The sequence below is a fragment of the Xyrauchen texanus genome, chromosome 30, assembly GCF_025860055.1.
Source record: "Xyrauchen texanus isolate HMW12.3.18 chromosome 30, RBS_HiC_50CHRs, whole genome shotgun sequence".
Lineage (NCBI taxonomy): Eukaryota > Metazoa > Chordata > Actinopteri > Cypriniformes > Catostomidae > Xyrauchen > Xyrauchen texanus.
The window spans coordinates 35,679,039-35,706,116 of record NC_068305.1 but is presented as its reverse complement, the minus strand read 5'-3'; the positions used below and the strand labels follow the sequence as shown (position 1 = coordinate 35,706,116).

The window sequence follows — 27,078 nt, the reverse complement described above, 5'->3', positions numbered from 1 at the left end:
TCCAGATGTGTTCTGAAGTATACATCTGCATGTATGGTAGTATGGAGGTATGGAGGTATGTATCTATATTCATGCTTTTGTGCTAATTGCCCACAAACAGTTTCGCTACATACTTTTTCAGATGCACAAACGTGGCAATGAATGCAATGTTTTATATAGGAACCTGAGAATTAAAGGTGCAGTACGTAAGATTCAGAAACCCTTGTTATTAATGACACCTGTGGCCATTAAGTGAAATGCAGCCAGCTACCTGTTGCATACTACATAGGGATGCGAGCGAGCATCCAAAACTATGACGTAACGTACAAAGAGGCTGAACGTAATTCACCGGCATCATGCTGACAGATGAGCTAGCATGATTAAAATTATACAGTTCTGATTGTTTTACTACAAACTTTGAGACTAAACTAAAACTACTTATCAGCTAAAATAGCATACTGACATACACATACAGCTACATACTGCCAAACAGTTTACTGTTGCACTGCACTGTTATGTTGCACTATTGTTTTGTATGTCATATGTTGTACAACATTTCCTGACTTTTAGTTTAAAGAGAAAATCTTTGAAATTATTTGAAAGTTACAAAGCAAGGTAGCTAGCAATTCCTTAGCATTAGCAGGCAAGATCAAGTTAGCTAAAATTACACAGATCAATCCTTATGGCACTATATTTCACATGCTTTGCAGTTATGTAAGCTTACCTGTCCAATAACAAGAACGCAAATTCAGAGTCAGTTTTGTTCCCCAAAACCCAACGAATTTCCCTCCAGTAATTAAATGCCCTGCCGATGTTCACTCTAGTTTCCGCTCGACCAAGACCACGTTCCCGCTTAGCTAGACTGGATTCAGAAGATAATGGGTTTTTTTTTTCTGAGTTTGTGTAGGAGTTGGTATTGTGCTGGGAGCCGGACTTTTGTCTACGGGCTTTAATAGGCAAACTAGAAAGTCCAGGAAGGGCTAGATTTTTAAGTTGCGTTACAAGCCGTTCACACATTGGCAAAAAAAAGGTGAATATTACATGAAAATTGTTACATATTAGGGTTGTCAGGCAGGCTACACAAATATTGATCTTGACATTGTTAGCTTCTTGTCTTTTTTTTTACATGTCTTACACTGTACATTTAGATTAAAATATTTTATGTTGTAGGCTACAAGAAAATAGCCTTTATTAATTAATTATTAGTAGTTGTAGAGTCTCAGAAAATCTTGCTCATTGTCACATAGCTCTTGTATACACTGAAGCGGCAGTTTAAGATAAACCCAGACCAGCGAATGTCAAATAACTTTTGTCTGGTTAATACTTTTAAAGAAAAATTTTCTTGGCCATAAATCCATAATGTCAAATCAAATGAAAGAAACAAGGTGAATATGAATAACACACATTTATTAAAACATAGAAGAACAACAAATAAAACAAGAAAACGGGAACAACACTCAGACCGAAACTCGGCATTAACATTTCACTTATAATTAGCAGCACAATTAACTTCAGCACAGGCTACAAAATAAATTATGTTATTGAAATATTGTAAAGTGGTCATATGAACTACACAAATGAACGTTTAAAAAATAATATGCCAAATCGAATAGCTCCGCAACGGATGGTGAAAAATGCGTAAAGAAGTCTAATATCTTTCACCATAGACCATGTTTAAATTTCGATGTTTCTGTCCAGAAATACCAACATATTCACTTTATCTGGTTTTAATAAGCTGCGGATTGGAGTAACTACACTACCCACTGTGCTGAAGACCCGCTCTGATGGAGTACTGGTAGCACATATGCACTGATATTTCCGTGCTAATCTTGCCATGAACGGAAACCTTTTGTCGTTCGTTTTCCACCAAGTCAGCGGGTCCTCTTCCCCATCAATGGCCATTTCCTGCAGGTACGTGGTCATTTCTGCCTCGACCTTTTGCTCATCAGTGAGTAAAATAACGAAATTATAGTTTTTAAGTGGAAAATAGTATTTATGTAAAGAGATTAAAATAAAAAGTGCACAACTCTTCTTAAGTGAAAGCTAAAAAAAAAATGCTTCACGTGTCGTGCAACCTACTGATAAAGCGCCGACGAGACATTAGTTGGGTTAGTAAAATAACGAAATTATAATTTTTCATATAATTTTTCAAAATTATATGAAATTATATAATCCCCCCCCCCCCACCGACGATATCATCGTCCATCGCGATGTTTTACTGTCAACATCGTCAACTGCCAATTTAGGGGACATCGCCCAACCCTATTACATATTGCACCTTTAAGTAATTAATAGTTTCTTAAAAAGTTTAGGTGAGTTTCTATTACAAAAATATAATAAAAAAAACCTCCAGGGGCCAAAGATCACAGCCAACAGCAATCTTACCTTCAATATTGCGACATTTCTGTCTGATCTCGTTCACAAGTCGCTCTGAGAAAAAAAAAACACACAAAACACAATGTGAACAATCATTGCTATTTTGGGCATGACTCATATCAATCTTTTCCACTGCATGGTACAACTCGACTCAGCTTGACTCTGCTCGCTTTTTTGGAGTTTTCCACTGTGGATAGTAACTGGTACCTGACTTTTTTTAGTACCACCTCATGACATCAAAATCCTTGATTGGTCAGGGAGAATTGTCACTACCAGCATCACTGGATTTCCGACACGCGACATCAACCCGCTAGTTTTAAAGTTAGCAACAGCGATAACAGTATCATTTGTTCACGCGACTTTCGAATTGTGAAAAAAGAAATGGCTGTGCCCAAAACCATGCCGTGGTCAAAAAACTAGGTGCAGATGGTCCAATCGTTAGCAATGAGTGAAAGGATAAAGTCTCTCAGGAAGTGTCTCAGCTATTGGCCGCATACCAACAATGTAGGGAAAAGTGGAAGTGGTTCGACAAAATGGACGCTATCTCAACCGGCGAGCAATGGGAGGGAGAGCTCCCTGGACTCAGCCACGATGGAGGATGGTATGTTTTGTTATGTTAACTCTATACTCTGCTTGAAAGCTTCACTTTATATAGTTGACCAGCTACTGGAAGCTTGCTTTTAAAACAACCAGGCCAATTTAACTGTTACACTTGTGTAAAATCACCATGCAACAACTGCTTTATGTAGCACAATGAGCTAGTAGCTAACAGCTAGCGGTTGTGTTATTGTTTTGGTCAGTTTGTGTCGTGTTTAAGATGATGTCACGGCAGGAGAGGTGGCCCAACTATGACGATCAGTCTATAATCCCACCCACGTTGAGGTGGCACTAAACTGCATTGGAAATGCAAGCTCAGAAAAGAAAAGCAAGTAGATTTGAGGCGAGTCGAACCGTAACGTGCAGTGGAAAAGTTCCAAAACAGAGTTTATTTGTGTACGCGTGAGTTATATCAGTGTTTACATTTAAATGCAAACTATATGTGACATACCTCTGGTTCCCTCGTCTATAATCTCTTTGATTTTGGGTTTCTCAATGCTGTTCTTCCTGGGTTTCTTGGCTGGAGGCGGAGCTGTGTATGCAGCAGCCTCAGGCTCCACCCACATCTCTGGATACACCTCAGTATACGGGTTCCGCTCAGCTAGGATACATACAGACAAAATCACAAATTAGATCTGTTTAATACTTCAATTATTTCTCCATGGCAACAATGAGATTAATAGGAGAACAAATGGAGACTTCTATTTCCGTCTACTGCTTGTCCGATATTTCAAATCAGAAAAAGACTCCAGTAATCAAACGTGTCTCCTCTAGTTGTTTCAGAAGAGATCTCAACAATGTCTCAAACTTTATTTCGCTTTCCCAAGATGCCAAAGTCTGGGATCAAATGTCAGAGATCTCAAAATGAACTCAAACATTTATCAGCAAATTCTTCGGAGACCAAATTGTCTGAGCTACGTCTTCCACTTTGATTACACTCTTACTATATGTTAAAACTGACCCATTTGTGTGAAATTTTATTGTTCTACACTAAAACAATAATTTTCTTAATCAGTATTTTTGTCTTGTTTTCCAGTAAAAAATATCTCACGATCCTTCAAATAAGATAAATACTCAAGAAGCAAATTTGTGCAAAATAATAAGACTCCTTTTCAGAGTCTATACTGAATTAATTAAAAGAAATTTCGCTGTCCTTTTCTGCATAACGCGGCGGCTCATTTTTGCTTATCGCGGCCCATTCAGCACGTTTCGCGGACGCTCCACCGGCCCGCTCGGTTCTCCCGGTGGCCAGTCCGCCCATGATCGGCCCCAAAGTGCGTCGGACCACCGGGAAAATGCCCGGTATGCCAGATTACCAGTCCAGCCCTGGGTGCATTCAAAAGATGGAAAAATATTGCTTTCTGAGGCTTTATATGGAGTTTGGATGAAAATAAGGTGCATTTCAAACTCTTTTGAGATCAGTGCAGACAGAAAGCACACTGGAGGTTAAGTCATTCACTAAATAGGGAGCAAGGGAGCATCCTATAGATTTCCTATACAGCTAAGTGCATTCAGTTTCAGGCTGCAGATGATGTTTGGACCACTCAACATGGTTGGCAGACCTGGAACAATGGTAATCAGTACATAGAATCTGAATATAATATGCAAAGTTTTATTTTAACATGGTTGTTAGTTATTGGACGTTATTGGAGTTATTTGATTCAGAAATAATTATGCTAACTTCTGAACTTGTTTGTTTCACATTGATATTTTATTGTCAAAGTAGTAAAAACTGTTGTAAAAACTAAGAGTTTTTCTTTGTATGTATATTAAGGGCTACTAGTTACAAATAAAAAAGGAAAATGGAAAATGCACACAGGAGGTTAAGGATGTTTATAGATTAAATAAGATATTTTTACTGGAATACAAGACAAAAATACAGATTAAGAAAATCATTTAAGGCATAACATATTGAAATTAAACATAACTGAGAATTGCATTGAATTTCCCAAGCAAGAGCGACCTCTGTGCAATAAAATCTTGGTTTGTTTATGTATAAATCTAATCTGGTGAATGTTTATTGGTACCTGGTGGCGGTTCCAGGCCTTTGGCTCCAGACGGGAGGAATCCAGCACTGGCCCATTCAATCATCTGCCTCGTCTGCAGTTCCACACTCTTCCCAGATTCAGAGTCATCCGTGGACACACACATGGGGAACGGTTTACCAGAACGTGTGCTCGCCGTCTGCGAAGAGATCCATATCATGAAAAAAGATACACACACATACTGGTATATAAATGTTGATTTAATCTCATACCTTATTGCTTAAATAAAACAGTATTGAGGTTTCTTTAGTTTGATCATTATTGGTTGAACTGATTATATGTAAAGCTTTGTACGTATATCAGTATTTAATGGTTAATGATCATCATCTGATTCTATATTTAAATAAAATAGCACATCTCAAATAATATATTGTGTTTATTAGAATTCCTAGGGGGGAAATGATGTGATTTAAATAACGTTTATTTAAATAAAATGGCCTATGTTTGGCTAAGACTAATTTCATAGCTGACATTTTTGTATATAAACACAATTAAATAATATTTGCACACTTTTTGCATAATTTGGCAACATTACAGCTTGACTGGAATAACGCTTTATAAAAACAAAGCCCACAAAGTGATATTTATCTAGATTTTTCTTTGTTTTCTAAAAACATCACTTGTCTAGGGACAGACTGGGAACAAAATTTGTGCTCTCCTTTTCTGTATAACGCTGCCTCCATCTGCATATCACAGCGCCATTTTGTGGTGCGTTCTGCATAATGCGGTGGCCCATATTTCGCGGCCCACCGGCAAAAGTCCCGGTTCTCCCAATGGCCAGTCTGCGCCTGCACTTGTCTCATATTTAATATCAAGCATGTTCTTCATTGACACTTTTGTCGACTTGGTTAACAAGTAAACTGACATGGCTGAAACAGAAAAATCTGTAAATAAAAGGCATTTTAAAAGTACCAAAAATAAACGATGACGGAAGTCGGTTTTAATGTGACCTTAATATAACAACAACAAAAAAAAGATTAAATCTATACGTTTTGAATACTAATCAATCCGGGGACATGAAAGAGCCAGAATTTGAAGAAACACTCACAAACTAACAAAAATACTGTCAATGTGTTTGTTTGTATGCGTGTGACTTGCCTGTAAAACTTCATAGATGGCTTTTCTGTACATGGGCTGTTTGTTGTAGGTGGGCTGATGGAAAGAAGTGCAAAATGAACTCAAGGGGGACAGCTTCTCCACACACACCTGTGAGAAGATGAGAGAATGTGAATATAGAATGCCTGTTAAAAGCACTCATGAATGATTGTGGCTTCTGATTGGTTGTCTGATTCACCACTGAAAATTTGCCATCTCCAAACCACATGACCCAACGCGTTCCTTCAGCCGCTCGACTGCGACCCGTTATCCACCACGACACAATCCGTCCGGGCCACCAGGAGAATCCCCGTAACTTCCCCCAGATGAGCTCTCCGATGCCGAACCCACGGCCATCCTGACACACACATATACATAAATCATGAACATCACACTCTGGAATATTACGGGTTAATAAACACAACTTAAGACATATTGACATCTGTCAGTGAACAGCAGATTTTCACCTCATATTCCATGTCCATCTCTCTAGCTCGCGCAATCACTTTGTTAACGCAGGTGACAGGAGGCAGCTCGGGTGTCGTAGCAACCGATGGGGAGGCGGGGTCAGTGTGCTGCTGTTGGGGTGTGGCCGTGGATGGGAGGTTGTTGGCTGACTCCTCCTCCTCTTTCTGGAAGCCCATTGTTGATTGGTCATCCATTGTGTCATTCATGACAGTCCCCAGGTGGGTTTCGTCCTCCTTAAAGACAAAGACACAAACAAACATGCATGCTGATTAGTTAATGCAGCGTTCTAGTCATGCTAAATGTTAAATAGAGTTAAAAATCCTTAAAAAGCCTGATTCTGTGGACTGTGAATCATTTTGTGTCGTTTGCAAGAACAGCTTTGTGTGTGTGTGTGTGTGTGTTTGTGTTACTAGCGTGAAGAACTCAGCAGTGTCTCAGGAGCGTGAGACGGTGAAACTTTCATTGCTTTGAGTAGCTGTTGGTTCCTCTTGTGTGACCTTTGGCAAGAAGGTCATAAGCTCCTCATATGACCTTTAACCCCACTAAACGGCCAACCACAGAGCGTATAATCGCACGTAAACAAAGACACTAAAATATGGAGAGACTGGACTGTTTGATGGGTCAATGGACACTCACATCACGACACATAAATAACTGTAAAACTCTCTGCATTCACAAATGGCATTCCTCACCAGAAACGCACAGGACACTCAACTTATAATTAATCCCAACAGAGCTCAACGGTGCCTGTTCACAATGAACTACAATCCCAGGAAGCATTATGAATGACAATCAAAATAAAAACAATCAAAAAATATAAAACTATTGGTTTAAAGTTGTTGAATAATAATAGTTAAGAAACAATATATTTGAAGTACATTGCATATTATTCATATATATGCAAATATACTGTATAAATAGTTTGAGGGTGTGGGGAGACCGAATCGATTGAGTCATTCACAGTGCGTTATTAGAGCTGCAGAGCTCTTTTGGTGCACTTTGTTTGCCACAGTTCTCTGATTGGTGTATCTTTCTCTGCAGGGAGTATTCATGGGTAGTGTAGTTCTTTACCAGAAATTACGCTATTAAACATTATTTATTTTATGATTTAGGTTGACCATCCATCCTCTTTTTCTCTGATTATTTTTCAGACTTATGTCCGGCCAGGATTTCTAAATTCCCCTAAAATGTCAAGGATTTGGCTTTGTGAAGAGAAAAGAGAAAAAGAGAGAGGAGAGAGATCGCCATAACACTCAAAATAGAAAAATAATTACATCATAATGTAATTACAGCATTAAAGGATGTTCCCCAACTCTGAAAATTAAACTACAACTAAAGTTTAAATTCAATAGATCACCTGTTTCACCAGAATTATACATTGTCATTTCAAATAACTGAAAATATTGACTATATCGAGAAAATATCAAATGTACAACGCATCAGGGATTTAAAAGTAATTAAACGATGGATAGAAATAAACCATAATGTAAATTTACAATCCACAATATTGTCACCCTAGTTGAAATAACATGGACTGATGGCTTCATTAAAACCTTATACCATCGATTAACAACCCCGGAGCTCACAGTAGTCTTTAAAGGTTTATAAGTTAACGTTAACTGGATTTATAGTTTCACAACCGCTATAGTTTTATGTTAGTATGTCGCTAAAATAATGTTACAATCTAATAAACATAGTTATTATAGTTAATGAAAACTTAAACAAAAACTCAATTAAAACATTAAACATTTTGACATTATGACAAAAAAATTGACAAGTGAAACTAAACAAATTATTTTTAAAAATTTACTAAAATAAAAATAACATTGAATTAATTGTATTAGTTATGATACACAGTATATTATAACATTTGAAACATTTACAATCCACCTTAATTACACATAAATATGCCACTAGATAGAAGTAACACCTGAGAAATTTAATGACGTTTGACATATTTAAATAACACCAGTAAACGCTTTCCATTTGGAAGCCATTGGCCATGAAGTTTTGGTATTTTTGTGCAAGTATCCACTAAGTCTATGGGTTTGTTCAAGAGCAATTTCATACCGAGGTACTTCTCCGGTTATTGCACGGTCTGCATCCTATTACATTTTCTATTCCCTGTCAAGCAATGCCACTATAAAAGAAGACAGCCATTCATAAGATTGTTTGTGTGTAAATGGGTTGTGTGCAATGCATTAGTGTTCATTTGTGTCTTATGTTCTTTTGCACTTTAAGTCCTTGTTGAATGTCAGGCATATTTCTATGACAACTCCATATATGCGTATGGAAAATGTGGTGCTCATCAGGACTAACTGGATGTAGGCTGCTTAAAATATAAAGAAATTGATTGACATTAAAAGTGATCTATATCTCTTTAACATAATCAGCTGGTGGAATCCCAAACTGCAAATGCAAGAACTGAGTTTAGACTTTGCGCTGAAAAGTGTTTTTTCTTAAACCACGTCTTAACCAGGAAGTACACATTTGATGCTGCCTTAGAATTAAGCCAGCATGAGTTATCTTAAAAGTTAGCAAAATGCTGTTGCCTACTTCATGTCTGAAACACGCATGCTGTATGGTGTCTTAAAGTGCTGCCTAGGTATCTGAGTAAGATTGCCTTTCTTTTTCCAGTTGAATCTCCATGACGATATACAGTAGTGGTTGTGTTAGTGGTAACCCAGCAGCCTCTGGCACACAGCCCAGTGCACCCTGGGAACTGTGGTCTTTAACAAAGTACCTAATTTCCTGTTCCAAACCGCAGCACTAACTCCATTACAGTTCAACACTCCACAAACAACTTCTTTTATTTCATTTAACTACATCAAAACAAATAGAAACTGTTGAAAAAAAGTTTCTTTTGAGTGTTTTAGCTAATCCAACCATGACCTAAAGTTACTCTCTGACCCCTTACCATTCCTGATGACCTTTGGCTTTTGACCACAGTTATGACCAGTTTCACAAGCTTCATGAACGTGACCCAGGCGTGGATGACCTCTGACCCAACCTCACAATGACCCTAAAGTCTCTTTCCCTCAAACTGCTGTGAGCGAGTGTGGCTCAGAATCACTCTGTTTTAGACGCTTTCACAAATACAAAAACAGCCGAGAAGTAAATTTGATTGCTCTTTCATAGCTCAGGAGATATAATGGTATTCTTGTGTATATTTAAGTGTTAACTTTAAATTAGGGATGTGGACAGAGAGTCGACATTCAGTTAACCATTTGATGCGCCACTATTCGAACACCAAAACCAATATTCGGTTATTCTACACATGCAATAGAGGTCTTCAACCTGACCCAAACTCATTGAGTTCTGACAAACTGATGGGTTTTCCATTTACATTTATGCATTTGGCAGACGCTTTTATCCAAAGCGACTTACAGAGCCCTTATTACAGGAACAATCCCCCCGGAGCAACCTGGAGTTAAGTGCCTTGCTCAAGGACACAATGGTGGTAGCTGTGGGGCTCGAACCAGCGTCCTTCTGATTTCCAGATTACCAGTTATGTGCTTAGACCACTACTCCACCACCACTCCTAAATTTTCCAGCAGGGTTCAGGTCAGATTTTCAAGTATACAGCCCTTATTGGTTTGTCCTTTTGCTCTGGAGTGCATATTTGCGTGCAATAATTAGACGGGTTCAATTTCATCATTTGAAGATATGTATTGTGCCATTTAGGCTCATAGCTCACTATGCACTTTATTTGCTGCTTTTCTGAGTAGTGTTTGAGGAAATACCATTGCAATAAACGCTCTTTACTCCCACGACCCAGCAAAAAAACTATTTACCATTCGTGAAACCTATCAGTTAACCGAATGTTAAAAACGGTAACCATGCACATCCCTACTTTAAATCAGATGTTTCAACAAAAATTCCTTAGGAGAAATAAAAATAGACACAAAGTCAATTGTGACATACTGTAAGAGTATAAAGCTATAAAATGAATGTAAATAGCATGGCTCTGATCATTTCATCTTGGGAGAATTCAATCAGAAATGTATGAGTTCATCTGGAAATCATAGCACAGTCTGAGATGCTGAGATCTCTTGTGAAACTCTAGACTAAAGGCACATGTGAGATCGCTTGAGTCTTTTCTCAGGAGAAAAACCAGATTGACGAAAATCTTCATAGGAGTAGTAAAGTTTCCATTAAAGATTGTAAGAAGTGCATTAATATATTATAAAAGAAGTCTTTTTGTGATCGTTCGAAATTTAAGTTAGAAAATAAGAAGAATTTTACATTGTTACAAAAGTTCCCATTTGCTCTCCATTTAATCACATTGCTGTCTATGAGATATATTAGGATTTTTCAAATAGAAACAAATGTTGCACAATAATAATCATTTTTACCATTTTAACCATAATCAACAACCATTGAAAATCGAAAAAACAATGCAAAATCGTTGATAAATGTCCTGAACACAAACAAGATAAAAAAAACCTGAAATTTACACAGTCTCTCACTCTGGCTATATTCGGAATTGCATACCACTATGTTATTAATAATATTACTGTAGTAATTAAACTGTACAGTGCACAGTATGTGAATTTTCTGTATTCATGTTTGCCAAACAGTTGCCGAATTAAACATGCAATAAAACAATGCAGTAGCATAGTACATTTTAAAACATTTATCATTGCATAATGCATAGTTTCACCTACTTTAAAAAAAATGTAGGCAGTATACAGTAAACACTGCACAGTATGCATCAAGTAATAAGCAAGTGTTACATTCCAAACATACTGTAGCTTCTGTCTGTGTAAAGATACAGTGTAGCAGTTTGCTTTAAAGAGACTCTCACACATACCTATGCAAACAGCCAAAGTCAGCATATTCTGCCTTTATCCTTTTTTGCAACACACACCTCAGTAAATGTTCGGCTTTTTCACATGCACGCAGTGCACACACGTTCCCCCACACATGCTGTTGTGTCTGACCGGCAGTCCCTCTTAGGTATCTGTGTGTATGTGTGTGTGTGTGTGTGTGGCCTTTAAAAGAGGCTTTTAAAACAGAAAAAAGGGGACACATGCACCAAGGCTTTTGTCTGGGAATTGTAATCATGTGACTACAACTGGGCATGCTGATTGGTTAATGAAGGTTTGCAAACACTGGCAGAGGACAAGAGGGGTGTCCGCCACAAAACACCACTAAACGAGAATGGAGTAGAGACCACGGACAAGAGAGGAACAGAAGAACCGAAGAGTGTGTGTGTGTTTGTGTGTGTGTATGTACTTAGCTACAGTATATATTTGGGGACAAGTGAGCTAAAGCTAACAAAACCTAGTTTTAGGGATGTCCTCAAAGGAAAAAAATAAATAATAATAATTTTCTGATATATGCAAATATAAAAGTAGTTTGAGAGTGTAGAAGGACGATTCAATTGCATCATTTACAGTGTGTCATGGGATCACTTTGTTCACCACGATACTCTGATTTGTGGATCTTTCTCCATAGGTTCATAGGTAGAGTAGATTTTCACCACAAATTCTGCTATATAACAACATTTTTAAAACTGAAGCTGAGGGGGCCTGGGTAGCTCAGTGAGTACTGACGCTGACTACCACCCTTAGAGTCATGAGTTCGAATCTAGGGCGTGCTGAGTGACTCCAGCCAGGTCTCCTAAGCAACCAAATTTGCCCAGTTGCTAAAGAGATTAGAGTCACATGGGGTAACCTCCTTTTGGTTGCGATTTGAGGTTCTCGCTCTCAATGGGGCATGTGATAAGTTGTGCGTGGATTGTGGAGAGTAGCATGAGCCTCCACATGCTGTGAGTCTCCGGGGTGCCATGCACAACGAGTCACGTGATAAGATGTGTGAATTGAAAACATCTGGGCATTCATCACTAATAGGACAGAGGACTAATCTAAGCGGCTCTGATTGGCCATTGCCGTTTCATTACTCAACGGACATGTTAGTTATTGGTTAGAATACTCAACCGCTGCAAAAACACGTTGTAAATAGAAACCATTGATGCAACAGGAGCAGACTTAAATTGAACGCTGTAATCATTACATAATCGTGGCAGCCGTAATCATAATTATGAACAAATTTCACAAATTAGATTTTAGATTTTCATTACGAAAATCAGGGTTTTTTCAAAATGGGGCGAGGAGACCCCCCTGGGGGCTGCAAGGGGGTGCTAGGGGGTTCACAAAAAATTTCAAAGAGAAAATGTGAAAAAATTAAAATGTAAAAAAAGAGAGAGAAAAAAAAAAGTCTAGCATTTGACAATTTTACCTTCAATCTATTTTCTAAAGATTGGAAGAAAATCATGATGCCAATGATGATTATTTTATTGACAGCAGTAATAAAAACAAATATAGTTTTGAGAAAAAAAATTCTGAAAAATGGAGACGGGCAGAATGCCGGGCCACTATTCCCCTCACACGGAGAGCCGAGGCACTAAGATGAAGCTGCCGCCCCTCGCATCCCGGACAAGGAAAGGAGCGCACTGTAGAAGCCGGACCCCGCCCATTATACCTGGACATTACCCCCCTCTGCACTACCTTCCCTCACATAGCCCCATGCACCACGAAGATGCCAGATTTCCCTTTCTTTTGGACACTTTCCCCCTTTCCTCTTTATTATTATTTTTTTTTAAATGCCTCTCAAAACCTGATGCCACACACACACACACACACACACACACACACACACACACACACACACACACACACAGATGTTTGTAATTAGGTCTCAGTGGAGCTGCACTGTGCCAGATTTTGATGAGATCCAGAGGCTTAAGTAGTAGGGTCCTACCCCAGATAAGCAGCCCTGGCTGGGTGAGCTGGGGACATGGCAGTCCTTGAAAACCCCCACAGCCCTGAAGCCCCAACTCACACTTTAACACAAAACACTGCCAGTCATCAGATGACCTTTCACATGTAGCACAATGGCAAGTTTCGAGCATTATAAATAATATTATTACCCATTATTGGGCCCAGACAGGAGCTCCAAATTTTCGATAGGGATTTTGGGCGAAAATCTGCAGAATTCTGCTGCAATCGCCAGTTCCAATCGATTGGCTACCTTTACAGAACTTCCATGACTCATTGATGCAAATGAACACTTTTGAGGAAGAAATGGAAGCGCAGCTTAGTTCTAGCGGGAAGACTAGCAGCTGTACATCATCACATCATTAGTAATTCCTAGCCAATCGCATGTAAGCCATTGCTTTATAAGTCTGCTCACAATCTATCACATTGCTGTTTCAGTGTGCTAACACGGCAACCTCAACCACCCCCACCACCACCAGTTGAGCCCTGTCCCGCATGGGGGTAGGCTCCTCGCCCCTGCCTCCTATCTCCGGCAGGACATGACGGTTCCGGGCACAACTCCCTCGGACCACCGGAGAGACATTGCTTTCTGTTTTACATTTATCAAATAAATGGCATCTTAAACTTCACTCAAGCCTACGTGTCTTCCCGATAGAACTAATTGCAGGATGGGACAAAGGTTTTGAGGTTCATGGTATTGATTGTTTTGGAAGATAATTTGGTATAAGGCTCTTGGTAGCAAGTCAACTTGTACTAATTTGATTAAAACATCACAGTTTTGCAATCTAAGATAAAATAAGATCTATTAGCTGCTATATATGTTACCTGCGCCACCATATTGAGTCACTTGGAGACACATTCTGAGTGTTATGCATTAAAAGCATTTCAATTATTATATAAATTATATTGTCAACAGTTTAGAGTAGAAACATAATTACATCAACTAGAGGTAGAGTGATATATCAGTTTTAAAGTTTAATTGGTGCCAATAGTTGCTTTTTAGAACTATCGGTTATTAACAACAAAAAAACGTTTTCCGTTAGAACGGCATGGTTCTACAGTAGAAGTGAAATAAAAACAATCACTGACACCTCGTGGGGCGACAACCTTCATCCATATTTTTATCCTTACTTCAATGTCAGTTTTATTATTTTGATTAGATAATCAAGTGTTTTATATTGAAGCGAGGGCATGCAATGATTAATACGACTATACAAAAACATGCTCCCTCAGCACATATTGTGTCTCCAACTTCATATCTTGTGAATAAATAAGAGTCACTGGTTTGTTTTGGGCTTGTTTATAATAAAAAATCAAGTTTTATGCACCAATCTTATTTCTTTCTGTTTGTTATTTGGATTTTGGTTGCCCAATAAACTGCATCTGGTATTGTATAATTTTGGAATCTTGTAGCATCTGTATCTGAGAGCATCATAGTAAGGAGAGACTAAGAAATGTTTTTAACATTCTATAAAAATATATATATTTTAAACTATCGGCCTCATGATTAGTTATCAGTATTGGCCAAATCCACTATAGGTCGACCTCTAATATCAATAGCCTGAGACTTTCCTTTTTTACTTTAGTGCATAAAACAAAACATTTCCAAGGTGACCCCAAATGGTGGAGCAAGTCACATATTACTTTTAACCAAATGTGTAATAAAAACACAACTTCACAAAATGAAAAATAAATAAATACAGTGGTGGTCAATAATATTGGCACCCTTGGTAAATATACCCTTGCTATTATTTAACCTTTTGATCTTTCATCCTGGAATGGATTTCAAACAATTGCAAGCCCAACACAAGTTTTATTAAAAAACTAATATTTTTGTCAATTATATGTGGCACAATTATTGCCACCCTTTTATTCAACACTTTGTGCAACCTCCCTTTGCCAAGATAACAGCTCTGAGTCTTATCCTATAATGCCTAATGAGGTTGGAGAACACATGGCAAGAGATCTGAGGCCATTCTTCCGTACAGAATCTCTCCAGATCCTTCAAATTCAGAGTTCCACATGGTAGACTCTCCTCTTCAGTTCACCCCACAGGTTTCCTATGGGGTTCAGTTCAGGAGACTGGGATGGCCATGGCAGAACCTTGATTTTGTGGTCAGTGAACCATTTTTGTGTTGATTTTAATGTGTGTTTTGGATCATTGCCTTGCTGGAAGATCCAACCAGAGCCCATTTCAAGCTTTCTGGCTGAGGCAGTCAGGTTTTGAGTTTTTTATCTGTTGGTATTTGATAGAGTCCATGATGCCATAAATCCGAACAAGTTGTCCAGGACCTTTGGCATAAAAACAGCACCACAACTTTAAAGATCCACCACCATATTTAACATCTGCATGAGGTACTTTTCCATATGGCTACCTCTCTGTGTGCGGCAAACTTGTCTCTGGTGTTTACTGCAAAAAAGCTCTATTTTTGTTTCATCTGACCATCGCACCCGGTCGCATTTGAAGTTCCAGTAGTGTCTGGAAAACTGAAGACGGTTGAATTTGATTTGAATGAGAGCAGAGGCTTTTTGGAAACCCTCCCAAACAACTTGTTGTGATGTAGGTGACATCTGATTGTAGTTTTGGAAACTTTCTGACCCCAAGACCCAACACATTTTTGCAATTTTCTAGCTGTGATCCTTGGAGAGTTTTTGGCATCTCGAACCATCCTCCTCACCGCGCTTGGAGACAATATAGACGCGTCCTCTTCCAGGTCGATTCTTAAGATCTCCAGTTGATTTGAACATCTTAAATATTGCCCTGATGTTGGAAATAGGTATGTTCTTATAGTCGTTTTCCATTTTGTGAAGCTCAACAACATTTGCTGCACATCATATCTTTATTCTTTGGTCTTAAACAATGTGATAGATGATTAAGGGAATTTGGCTTGTGTGTTACTTCATATTTGGAGTGGTGGTGGCGTAGTGGGCTAAAGCACATAACTGTTAATCAGAAGGTCGCTGGTTCGATCCCCACAGCCACCACCATTGTGTCCTTGAGCAAGGCACTTAACTCCAGGTTGCTCTGGAGGGATTGTCCCTGTAATAAGGGCTCTGTAAGTCGCTTTGGATAAAAGCGTCTGTCAAATGCATAAATGCAAATATTTACACCCCTCTGAAACAGGAAGTCATGGTTGTAATAAACTATATACATAACTATAAATAATTTCTAGGGGTGCCAATAATTGTGCCATACATATATTTGACAAAAATATTTGTTTTTTTATCAAATTTGTGTTGTGTTTGCAATTTTGTGATATCCATTAGAGGATATATTTTTATGAATATTTTGAATGAAAGATCAAAAGGATAAACAATAAAGACATATTTATCACAGCCTTCTTTGCTTATATTTACCAAGTGTGCCAATATTTTTGGCCACCACTGTAACACAATCTTTAATGTAAATGTAAAGAAAACCTTCTTCTCTTTGATCAAATAAATGCACAAGCTAATGAGGTAAAAATGCATACACGTAGACACCTCAGCACTGGTTTTGAGTGTGCCATGTTAAACACACAGCATACACCACTACAGGAAACAGGGCCTCACAATGTGGCCAAGCACACTACAACTACAAACACACACACGCCAGTGAGGCGAGTAGATAGTGTTTTAGTCAAAACCAACCCAACTGACTTTCCACTGATGTTCACTTTCCGTTCACTTCACTGGACAAAAAAAAACCAGCAGCACATTATGCATTCAACTCAAAGTTTACAAAATAGTTTTCAATTCCTTAGACATACAGACACACGTTTACTCAGTAAATCTATTGTTTTTACATAAAAGCTAATTTATTGATAGACTATTCCAAACCCTGAGCCTATAAGAACATTTTTTGTATTTTTGGAATAAAAACCAAAAACAGACTTTATTTATAAATCGATTTTTCTAATTGAGAACGTCCCCTGATTTCCCCAAAGGTAGGTTTTGACAGATTTTTCTCAAACTAAAGCTACACTAAGTGCGCGAGCACACACACACACACACACAAACACTTGTATGTGCAGTATCTTTCTGCGCCTCATAATGAAGGATGTGAAATTTCCATTTGTCTTCACTCAACTTCCTCAACAGCAGTAATGTTCAATATCTGTCTTTCAAGGAATGTTCCGGGCTCAATTCAAGATTAACGTTATCTGCAGCATTTGTGTCATCATGTTGATAACCACAGAAAATATATTTGACTCATCCCTTTCATGCCATTTTTTAAAAAAAACGAGGTTACTGCTCTGAAAAAGCAATGTAATAAACTTTAAAGTGTTTTGAAAAAATAGCCACACAACACACCCAGTAACTTTTGGCACAATATGTGCAGTATTGGGTAAGCTATTAAAAAAGTAATTACAAATTACTAAATACATCTAAAATTGTAACTGGATTACTTACTTCTCTGATTACTGATTAGTAATTACATTGCAGGTTACTTATGTCACTTTCTAAAACATTTCACTCAAGTATTTTCTCAACAATATATTTTATCCTTGTTCATGAATTTTTCTCACGTAAGTCCGACACCACACGTCACCCTTACAATTACTCATAATCTGTCACAGAAATGCAAAAAGACCTACATACTAGAGATAGACTGATTAATCAGTGCCGGTAGTTGCTTTTTAGATCGGTTATTGGAAAAAATCGATGCAGAGAGTTTATTCTTATTCCTCCTCCAGATTCTACAGTTAGAATGGCTTTACAGTATAACAGCGGCCAGACTTGCTGTATCTAAATCTTTCATTATTGATAATACTAATCCATATTTTTAACCTCAAATCAATGCATAATTTGTTATTTTGATTAGATAAATCAAGTTGTCTAAAATGAAAGGATGGCCGAAAAATGGGACTATATGAAAACGTGCCCCGTCAGCAAATACAGCTGTGGCCAAAAGTATTGGCAGTGACATCAATTTTGTGTTTTGCAAAGTTTGCTGCTTCAGTATTTGTAGAATATATTTTCACATGTTTCTATGGTATACTGAAAACAATTCTAAGTATTTTATAAGTTTTAAAGGCTTTTATTGGCAAAAACTTTCAATATATGCAAAGAGTCAATATTTACAGTGTTGACCCTTGTTCTTCATAACCTCTGCTTTTCACTCTGGCATGCTGGATATCAGCTTCTGGGCCAAATCATGACTGATGGCTTCTTGCCTTATTAGTGCTCGCAGTTGATCACAATTTGTGGGCTTCTACTTGTCCACTTGCCTTTTGAGGATTGACCACAGGTTCTCTATAGGATTAAGATCCGGGGAGTTGCCTGGCCACGTATCCAAAATTTCAATGTAATGATCACCGAGCCATTTCATTATCACTCTTGCCTTGTGACATAGTGCACGGATCATCACCAAATTGCTCCTGGATTGTTGGGAGAAGTTGCTCTTGCAGGACGTTTTGATACCATTCTTTATTCATGGCAGTGTTTTTGGGCAGAATTGTGAGAGAGCCCACTCCCTTGAATGAAAAGCAACCCCACACTTGGATGGTCTCAAGATGCTTCACTGTTGGCACGACACAGGACTCATGGTAACGTTCACATTTTCTTCTCCGGACTATCGATTTTACAGATGTCCCAAACAGTCGAAAGGGGGCTTCAGAGAAAATAACGTTGCGCCAGTCTTCTGCTGTCCAATCCTTGTACTTCCAGCAGAATTTCAGTCTGTCCTTGATGTTTTTCTTGGAGAGAAGTGGCTTCTTTGCTGCCTTTCTTGACACCAGGCCATTGCCCAAAAGTCTTCGCCTCACTGTGCCTGCAGATGCACTCACACCAACCTGCTGCCAATATTGAGCAACTCTGCACTGGTGGTGACACGATTCCGTAGCTGACACCTCAGGAGGAGACGGTCCTGGTGCTAGCTGGACACTCTGGGACGTCCTGAAGCCTTCTTCACTGCAGTTGAACCTCTCTCCTGGAAGTTCTTAATGATCTGGTAAATGGTTCTTTCAGGTGCAATATTCTTTGCAGCAATTTCCTTGCATGTGAGGCCTTTCTGATGCAAAGCGATGATGGCTGCACGTCTTTCTTTAGAGGTAACAATGATTGGAAGCACTTCTTCCCTCCTTTTATAGCAATCAATCAGCTCTTATAATCCAATCAGAATGATAGAGTGATTTCACCAGACTAATATTCGTTCACACTTTCACAGGTGCAGCTGATATGATTAGTGAAATGATATTAGCTTATAATTTTGTGCCAGGTCCAAAAAATATGATAAAGCTTTTTGCAATTATTTAAAATGCATCTGAGCACTCTGCACAATAATCTAGAAACAATGTGAAGCAACAACACAACAACTGAAGCCGAAAAATGTGTGATATCACTGCCAATACTTTTGACCACGGCTGTACATCGTGCCTTCAACTTGTCCATAACAACAAAACACGTCATCTTTTATCTGGTGGATATATAGGCTATAAAAAGATTAATTTGGTAAATACTTAAATAGAGCATTGTTACAGAGCCAACATAATATTATTTTTAAAATATATGTGGAACCCAGGTGATGTACTTAAAAGTAATTACCTTTTTTGAAAGTCAGTAGTTGTATTATCTGATATACTACCGGATTACAAGCTTTTAAAACGTAATTATTTCACAACCTTTTGTGCAAGGATACAAGAAAATAACTTTTTACATACTGTTGAGAAAAACTGAAACACAGAAATTACAGCATTGTCAACTAACCCAAAGTTAATCCGACAAGAAAAGTAGCCACACCGATTAAAGGCTAATTTAGACAACATTACAGATCTTATAACACATTTTTACATGGAAAAACGTATGTAAGCCCCTTAACAAAAATACAAGCTTCACATTTCTACTTATAGAACCTCCAGAACACTGGGACAGTTTAGTTCCACTGTAAGTGCGTTTCTGTGGTATTACTCAGATTTATTTGTTTGTTTTTTCAAACTGAGGGTTGAGTCCAAATTATTTTCTGTGGTAATCATCATTATGCCACAAATGCTGTTGATAGAGCTTGTATTGAACCCAGAACAATCCTTTAAAAACTGCCTGTCTCTCTCTCTCTCTCCCTCACCTTCTCTTTCCTCCAGCGGGCGAGCCACTCCTCTCTTTCTTTGCGGCTGATGTGATAAGGGTCTCCAGCCTGGAAGGTCTCTCTCTGTATGGGTCGTCTCCTCAGACTGATGTCCAAGCCCTGTCGGGCCCTCAGAAGGCCCCCGTCACTCTACATAATAAACACAAGTCTCTTACCCAAAACTCACTAGTCTTCACGGAAACTACAAGTTCTAAACTACATACGTCTCGAAAGACCTACAACAACATAATATTTGATGTTTTACATTGTGAATTGATTTTTTTTCTTGAACTTATACACTAATTACAACTCAGATGATTGCAACACGCTCCAAAAAGTTGGGACAGTCGAGTGTGTAACATGTGTAACATCACCATTTCTTCTTATAACACTTATAAAGAGTTAGAGCACTGAAGACACAAGTTTGTTAAGTTTAGCAAGCAGAATATTACCCCATTCATCCATTATGCAGGTCTTCAGCTGCACAATTGTACGGGGCCTTCGTTGATGTATTGTGCGCTTCATAATACCCTACAAATTCTCAAGTCAAGAATGGTCAATCTAGCACCCACACTCTCTATATCGAGAGATGTGGTTTGGCATTTTCCTGCTGGAAGACCACTTCTGAATGTGCGTGACCTCTGATCCCTCAGACATCACTTTGTCTGTAATGGATATCATGAAATAGGCTCGGGAATGCTTTGGTAAACCTTTGTCAGTCAACACCATTCGCCGCTACATCCACAGATGCAAGTTAAGACTTTACTGTTCAAAGGAGAAGCCGCATATCAACACTGTTCAGAAGCACCACTGACTTCTCTGGGCTCGGTCTCATCTGAGATGGAAAGTAGTGGCACATTATGAAGCACAAAATACGTCAACGAAGGTACAAATGCGCAGCTTAAGACCTGTAGAATGGAGGAATGGGGGAAAATTGCACTTGCTTAACAAACTTAACAAACTTGCTTCTTCAGTGCCCAAACACTTAATAAGTGTCACTAGAAGAAATGGGGATCTTACATAGTGGTAAACACTCAAATGTCCCAACTTTTTTGGAGTGTGTTGCAATCATCAGAGGATATATTTAAAAAAAAAATAAAATCTCCAAAAAAATTTGTTTTTTACATAAAGCACAGGATGAACAGAATTTACAAATCACTACCTTTTTTCAGTTTTCCATTCTGTCCCAACTTTTTCGGAATTGGGGTTGTAATACAATATCACACACTTGAGATAAATGACCAAGAAATACTGCAGAATTTTAAATATTTTGTATCCATTTTAAAATAATATTCAGGGTTCAGTACAAGTGAAGCTCAATTGACAGTATTTGTGGCATAATATTGATTACCACTGAAATTAATTTTGACTTCTTTAAAAAAAGAAGAAATCTGAGTTACAGTGAGGCACTTACAATGGAAGTGAATGTATTGTGAAGTGAATCGCCAATGTTAAAATACTCACTTTTTAAAAAATGTAGACACAAGACAAAAACAACATGCATGTTTACATGATTTTTTGAGTGATAGAATCGCTTACTAACCTTTTCTGTGTAAAGTTTCAGCCAATTTTACAACATCGTTGCCATACCGATGCAATGTCAACAAACCTTAAAACTCCAAAATGTAAAAATTATGATTTAAACAACTTTACAGCTCAAATAATACACTAGTTTTAACAGAAGAATTAATGTAAGTGCTTTTATGAAACTATAAGCTTCACCCTCCAAAAATTGGCCCCATTCACTTCCATTGTCAGTGCCTCACTGTAACCTCAATTTTAGCTTTTGAAAGAAAATGAGGGACGATTCTAAATACATTTTTGTGGTAATCAACATTAAGCCACAAATGCTGTCCATTGAACTTAACTTGTACTGAGCACTGAATATTCCTTTAATTCATAACTTTTCCTTGTTTTAAATTCTTCACATTGTCAAACTGCGTTGCAGCAAAAATAAAAATGTTCTCGACATTTGGAACGCAACTGAGTTGCCTGATGCGGTATAAACTCTAGTGTGTAGGCCCTTTTGTCTACATTTGTGAAAAACTCGCCTGTAACGTGTTAAACAGCCTGTGAACACAGTTCAATTGCAAGTTACAATTTGCAGCAACCATTCTGGCCAACTTACAGCTTCGCACATTTGTCTCTCACATAAACACATGAACATGCAGCCTGGAATGTTCCCTCAACGTGTTCTCATGTTCTCTGTGTCCATGTAATGGCTTCCTGTGAGCTATGCCACTCACTTGACAACATCTTATAGCTAGAGCAGATTAATAAATCACAAGTGCACAACTCCCTGTGATGTATTATCTAGACCTGTCTGAACCATCTGACTGGGCACAGATAACCAGTAAGTTTAAGTTTAACCAGTTCCAAAAGCAACTCATAATCAAACACATAATCAAAAACTTGGATTCAGAAAATTCCTGTGACCCTTCAAATATATCAATATAAAGAGAAATCAAATTTTTTCCCCTCACCTCTCCTCTGCTGGTGTCACTACCGGTGTCGTCGTCCTCCACATCTAAAACACAAAGACTGAAGTTATTCACCCAGCGTCCAAATACATGCATACTTCAGTCCACTGAAAATGCCGGATAACTGTGATTCTGATTACTCTTTTCAACGGTAAGTGCTATAAATACCAAGAACGTTGTGATTAAATTGTACTAGTTTAAAAAATCTGAATAAACTATTTTCATAGTCACTACATCATACTTTCGGGACCTGAGACAATGGCCACACTCCTGGAATATATTCATACAACCTACCCGCATACCTCAGGCCATGTCCACACTAATACTTTTATTTACAGCTCAGCGAGTAAAGATGCTGATACCACCCCTGGAGTCGCAAGTTCAAATCCAGAGCATGCTGGGTGACTCCAGCCAGGTCTCCTAAGCAACCAAATTGGCCCGGTTGCTAGGGAGGGTAGAGTCACATGGGGTAACCTCCTCGTGGTCGCTATAATATGGTTCGTTCTCGGTGGGGCGCATTGTGAGTTGTGCATGGATGCCGCGGAGAATAGCGCAAAGCCACCATACGAGCTATGTTGCTCCGGTAACGCACTCAACAAGTCACGTGAATAGATGCACGGATTGACGGTCTCAGACGTGTCCTCCGCCACCAGGATTGAGGTGAGTCACTACACCACCATGAGAACTTAAGGCGGGTGCACACAGTATGATTTTGGCCGTGATTCTGGCATATGAGACAAATTTCGGGAATCCTAAAGGACTTGTGTGTGTGTGTGTGTGTGTGTGTGTGTAAACCTGGACACAGTTTTTCTTGGTTGTTGGCAGATAGGCTGTTCCAAGCTTCTTGAAGAATTGGCCACAGTTCTTCTATCTATTTAGGCTGTCTCAATTGCTTCTGTCTCTATATGTACTCTCAGACTGACACGATGTTCAGTGGGGGGGGGTCTGTGGGGGCCATGGCATCTGTTGCAGGGCTCCCTATTCTTCTATTCTAATCTTTTCTTTTTGCAAAACTAATGTTTGGGAGTCTAATGTTTATATTTCCTATTGACACACTAAAGATGAAGATCTAAATAACCATCTTAAGACAAATGCTTTTGTGAAACATCTTAAGACTTTTGCACAGTACTGTATGTTCTTCATCAAATGCAGTATGTATTCTGTAAGTACATGAATTCAGAAGCAGCACTTATGTCAAAACTACACAAGATCAAAAAGAGACTGATGCGTGAATAGCCATGCTTTATAACCTCTTCACCGAGCTGCTATTTGTATTTCGAAAACATTTATTTCTCACCACTTTATTCTGTTGCATCTTGTTAGGACAAGGTATTAAACTGGTCTGACTAAGCTGAAGACGTGTGACTCACGTTGCTCTGGGTGCTTAAGTTTCCGTCGCCCTCGTTTCTTCAGCGGAGTGGAAGGGGCGGAGTCTTCATCTGGTCCAGGGGGCATGTCAGAGCCATTGTGATGGGTGGAGTCAGAGGAGGATTCATTCTGCACAACATTTTTCTGTGAAATCCACCTCTCCATTTCGCCATTACACCCTGCCTGCTTCATACAGGCCACACCCTCAATCACACGCCCACAACTATCCACCTATCCGAAAAGAGAAAGAAATGAGGGGGTGGAATCACTCAAGTGACACTTTGAATGCTGCACAGATAAAAATGTCATTGCTGGGTGAGATGAGTGTGTATGTGTGTGACACAGAGCTGACGAGAGTAATTAAATGAGTATACATGTGACTGGGACTGTCCCTTATTTTATACAATAACAACGGCTTCAAACCCATAGCTCAATTTTGAAAATCTATGCATGTCATTGTGTTGGACAGCTGGTTAAAAGTCATTGCAAAAAAGTTTTCAAAAGCTCTTACAGCATCGATTTGCAGAAACCACTTGATTTGATATTTTGTTAAATAATACAAAGACATTCAGACATTTTTACAGTAAGTATGGCATATATTTCAAAAATATTTTTGCGAGCCACAGAATGTCCCGTGTTTCTTTATTGAATATAATAGATCGGGCTGTTTGATTCCAGATATTTTACGATTCCATGTTTTTGAGTCGTTTCCAGACTAATTTTCTCGATTCTTAAGAAAAAAACAATGAAAAGTGAGATTTTACAATAAGCAGTTCGATAAAAAGCATACTTCACACTATTTTTGCTTGATAGAACGAATGACAAAAGACCATATCCTGCCCCTGGGTGGAATCGATTCTTTAGGATCAATATCCAACTCCCAAAGCTTCAGAATCGAAGACACGATTCTTTTTGTAATTGACTCCCAGGCAGCTAGTTACAGATGTATTCTGAACCTTTCATTAGCATTTATGACCTCTTCATAAATACTATATCATTTAATAAATATAAATGAGCAGGAAATCAATAAAATGTTAAGGGGGTTGGGTGCTGTTCTCTGAGATGTCCTATGGTGTGACCCAGTCTGCTAACTTTACGTTGAACAATAAAACTTCTCTTTGGTCAGTGCAGCAAGGGCTGGTGTGAGTTTTACTACTGTCTGTAAGTTAATGGACACTACACACACACACACACACACACACACACACACACACACACACACACACACACACTAGGTCATGAATACACATATGCATGAATCAATGCAGTCACACACACACACACACACACACACACACACATTAGAGTGGTTGTTGGTTTAATTAGTGTAATTGGCATTGGGTTACCACACTCTTTGACTGCTACTGATTTTTTTACTCAACAGGTGACAAACTCTATAAACCTCACATGGCCTACAGGTGTCTGAATTCGAGCACACACACACACACACACACACACACACATACACACACACATACACACACACACACACACACACACACACACTGTTCAATTATTCCACTCTAGATAATAAGTAAGGCCTAAACATAATCTAAGCAAGTACATGAACGCAAACGTAAATGTCGTTTGATGTCACTAACTTGATGCAGAAAGTTTGAAAAAGCAAATGCGCAAATTACATTTGTACGGACAGGGAGGGAATTTGTTTCCCTGGCAATAGTGTTTTTTTTATTATTGACAATTTCAAATGTTTAAAGAAATGCACATGTAGGCAGATGCTATTTACACCCAGGTAGGTGCAAAATACCTAAAAGTAGATGCTATTTATACCCCAGTGCAAAAAGTGCTAAATATCAAGAGTTATTACACAGCTCACTTGAATACTCCATTCTGATTTGTCAATGGCGCCATCTAGTGGTCTGATATTTCTGAGTAACTATAGTGCATCCACTTATCAGACCGCTAATACAGGTATCGCAAGCCATCTTTACTAATTCTTAGATCACACAAATAAATACTTTCTTTTTTATCAAATATACAGTATGCCATTCAAATGCAAGTAATGTTTATTCCCAATGGAGACAGGTGTAAAATACAGTAAATAATATGCTAAATATAATAATAATATATGTGGACCTATTTTACTGAGCTTGAAGTCATTTAAGTCATATAATTCTGAGGTTCTGCTCCAGTTATTGTACCGTCTGCATCCTATAATATTGTCCATACCCTCAAACACCAGCAATATACAGTAAACAAAGACAGCGCATTCATGCGCCGCTTCAAATCGGGGTATTGATCACCCTGTCGAGGTTTATTTTGCAATATCAACTGGCTGAATGTACATTTCCCTTACAAACACCAAGTTTAATTGCATCAAAACTATGGATTCTGCCATAATCAAATAAAATCTCTTTATTGTCACTCAACCATATACACAAGTGCAACTAGTTACTACAATATTACTATGGTAAAACTACGTTTTTATAAATTTGTCTTTATAATTATAAGTAGCATTAAAGGAAATATTGAGAGGGCAGACAGGAAACAGGATGGGAAAAAGAGTGCGACAAAGGCGGACTCGAACCCGGGTCACCCGCACAAAAAGGCACATTCACACCAACGTTAACCCAATGGCACTGCAACATCGTTCACAATGCAGTTTGTCGTAAATTGCTGTTTCCACTAGACTACTGGGGTTCACATAGCCACGCTGTGTGGCATCTGTGTGCACAAACACACTCCGATTTACATTTAGTCTACAAACGAATTTCAACCATTCAAGCAAAAGCCTTTAGATCAAAAGGTCTTTAAGATCATGATAAACATTCAGTCAAGTGTGTCCAAACTTTTGACTTGTACTATAAACCAGTGTTTCCTCCCTA

At 38.5% G+C, this 27,078-nt stretch overlaps 1 protein-coding gene across 5 annotated transcripts in view; it reads right to left on the bottom strand.

The window, feature by feature from the left end:
- The window catches only part of LOC127623821 (DNA (cytosine-5)-methyltransferase 3A-like), a 65,792-nt gene that overhangs the window by 12,583 nt on the left and 26,131 nt on the right, over window positions 1–27,078 (bottom strand). For 3 of the 5 annotated variants that reach the window (XM_052098361.1, XM_052098360.1, XM_052098363.1), the window contains 9 exons: window positions 24,235–24,463; window positions 22,868–22,911; window positions 20,385–20,534; window positions 6,560–6,793; window positions 6,292–6,450; window positions 6,096–6,203; window positions 4,980–5,136; window positions 3,404–3,553; window positions 2,365–2,409 (listed from right to left, as the gene is read on the bottom strand). In XM_052098361.1, coding sequence (XP_051954321.1) covers window positions 2,365–2,409; window positions 3,404–3,553; window positions 4,980–5,136; window positions 6,096–6,203; window positions 6,292–6,450; window positions 6,560–6,793; window positions 20,385–20,534; window positions 22,868–22,911; window positions 24,235–24,463 — 1,276 coding nt within the window. The remainder of the gene's footprint in view (window positions 1–2,364; window positions 2,410–3,403; window positions 3,554–4,979; window positions 5,137–6,095; window positions 6,204–6,291; window positions 6,451–6,559; window positions 6,794–20,384; window positions 20,535–22,867; window positions 22,912–24,234; window positions 24,464–27,078) is intronic. The other 2 variants (XM_052098362.1, XM_052098365.1) reach the window with 1 other exon arrangement.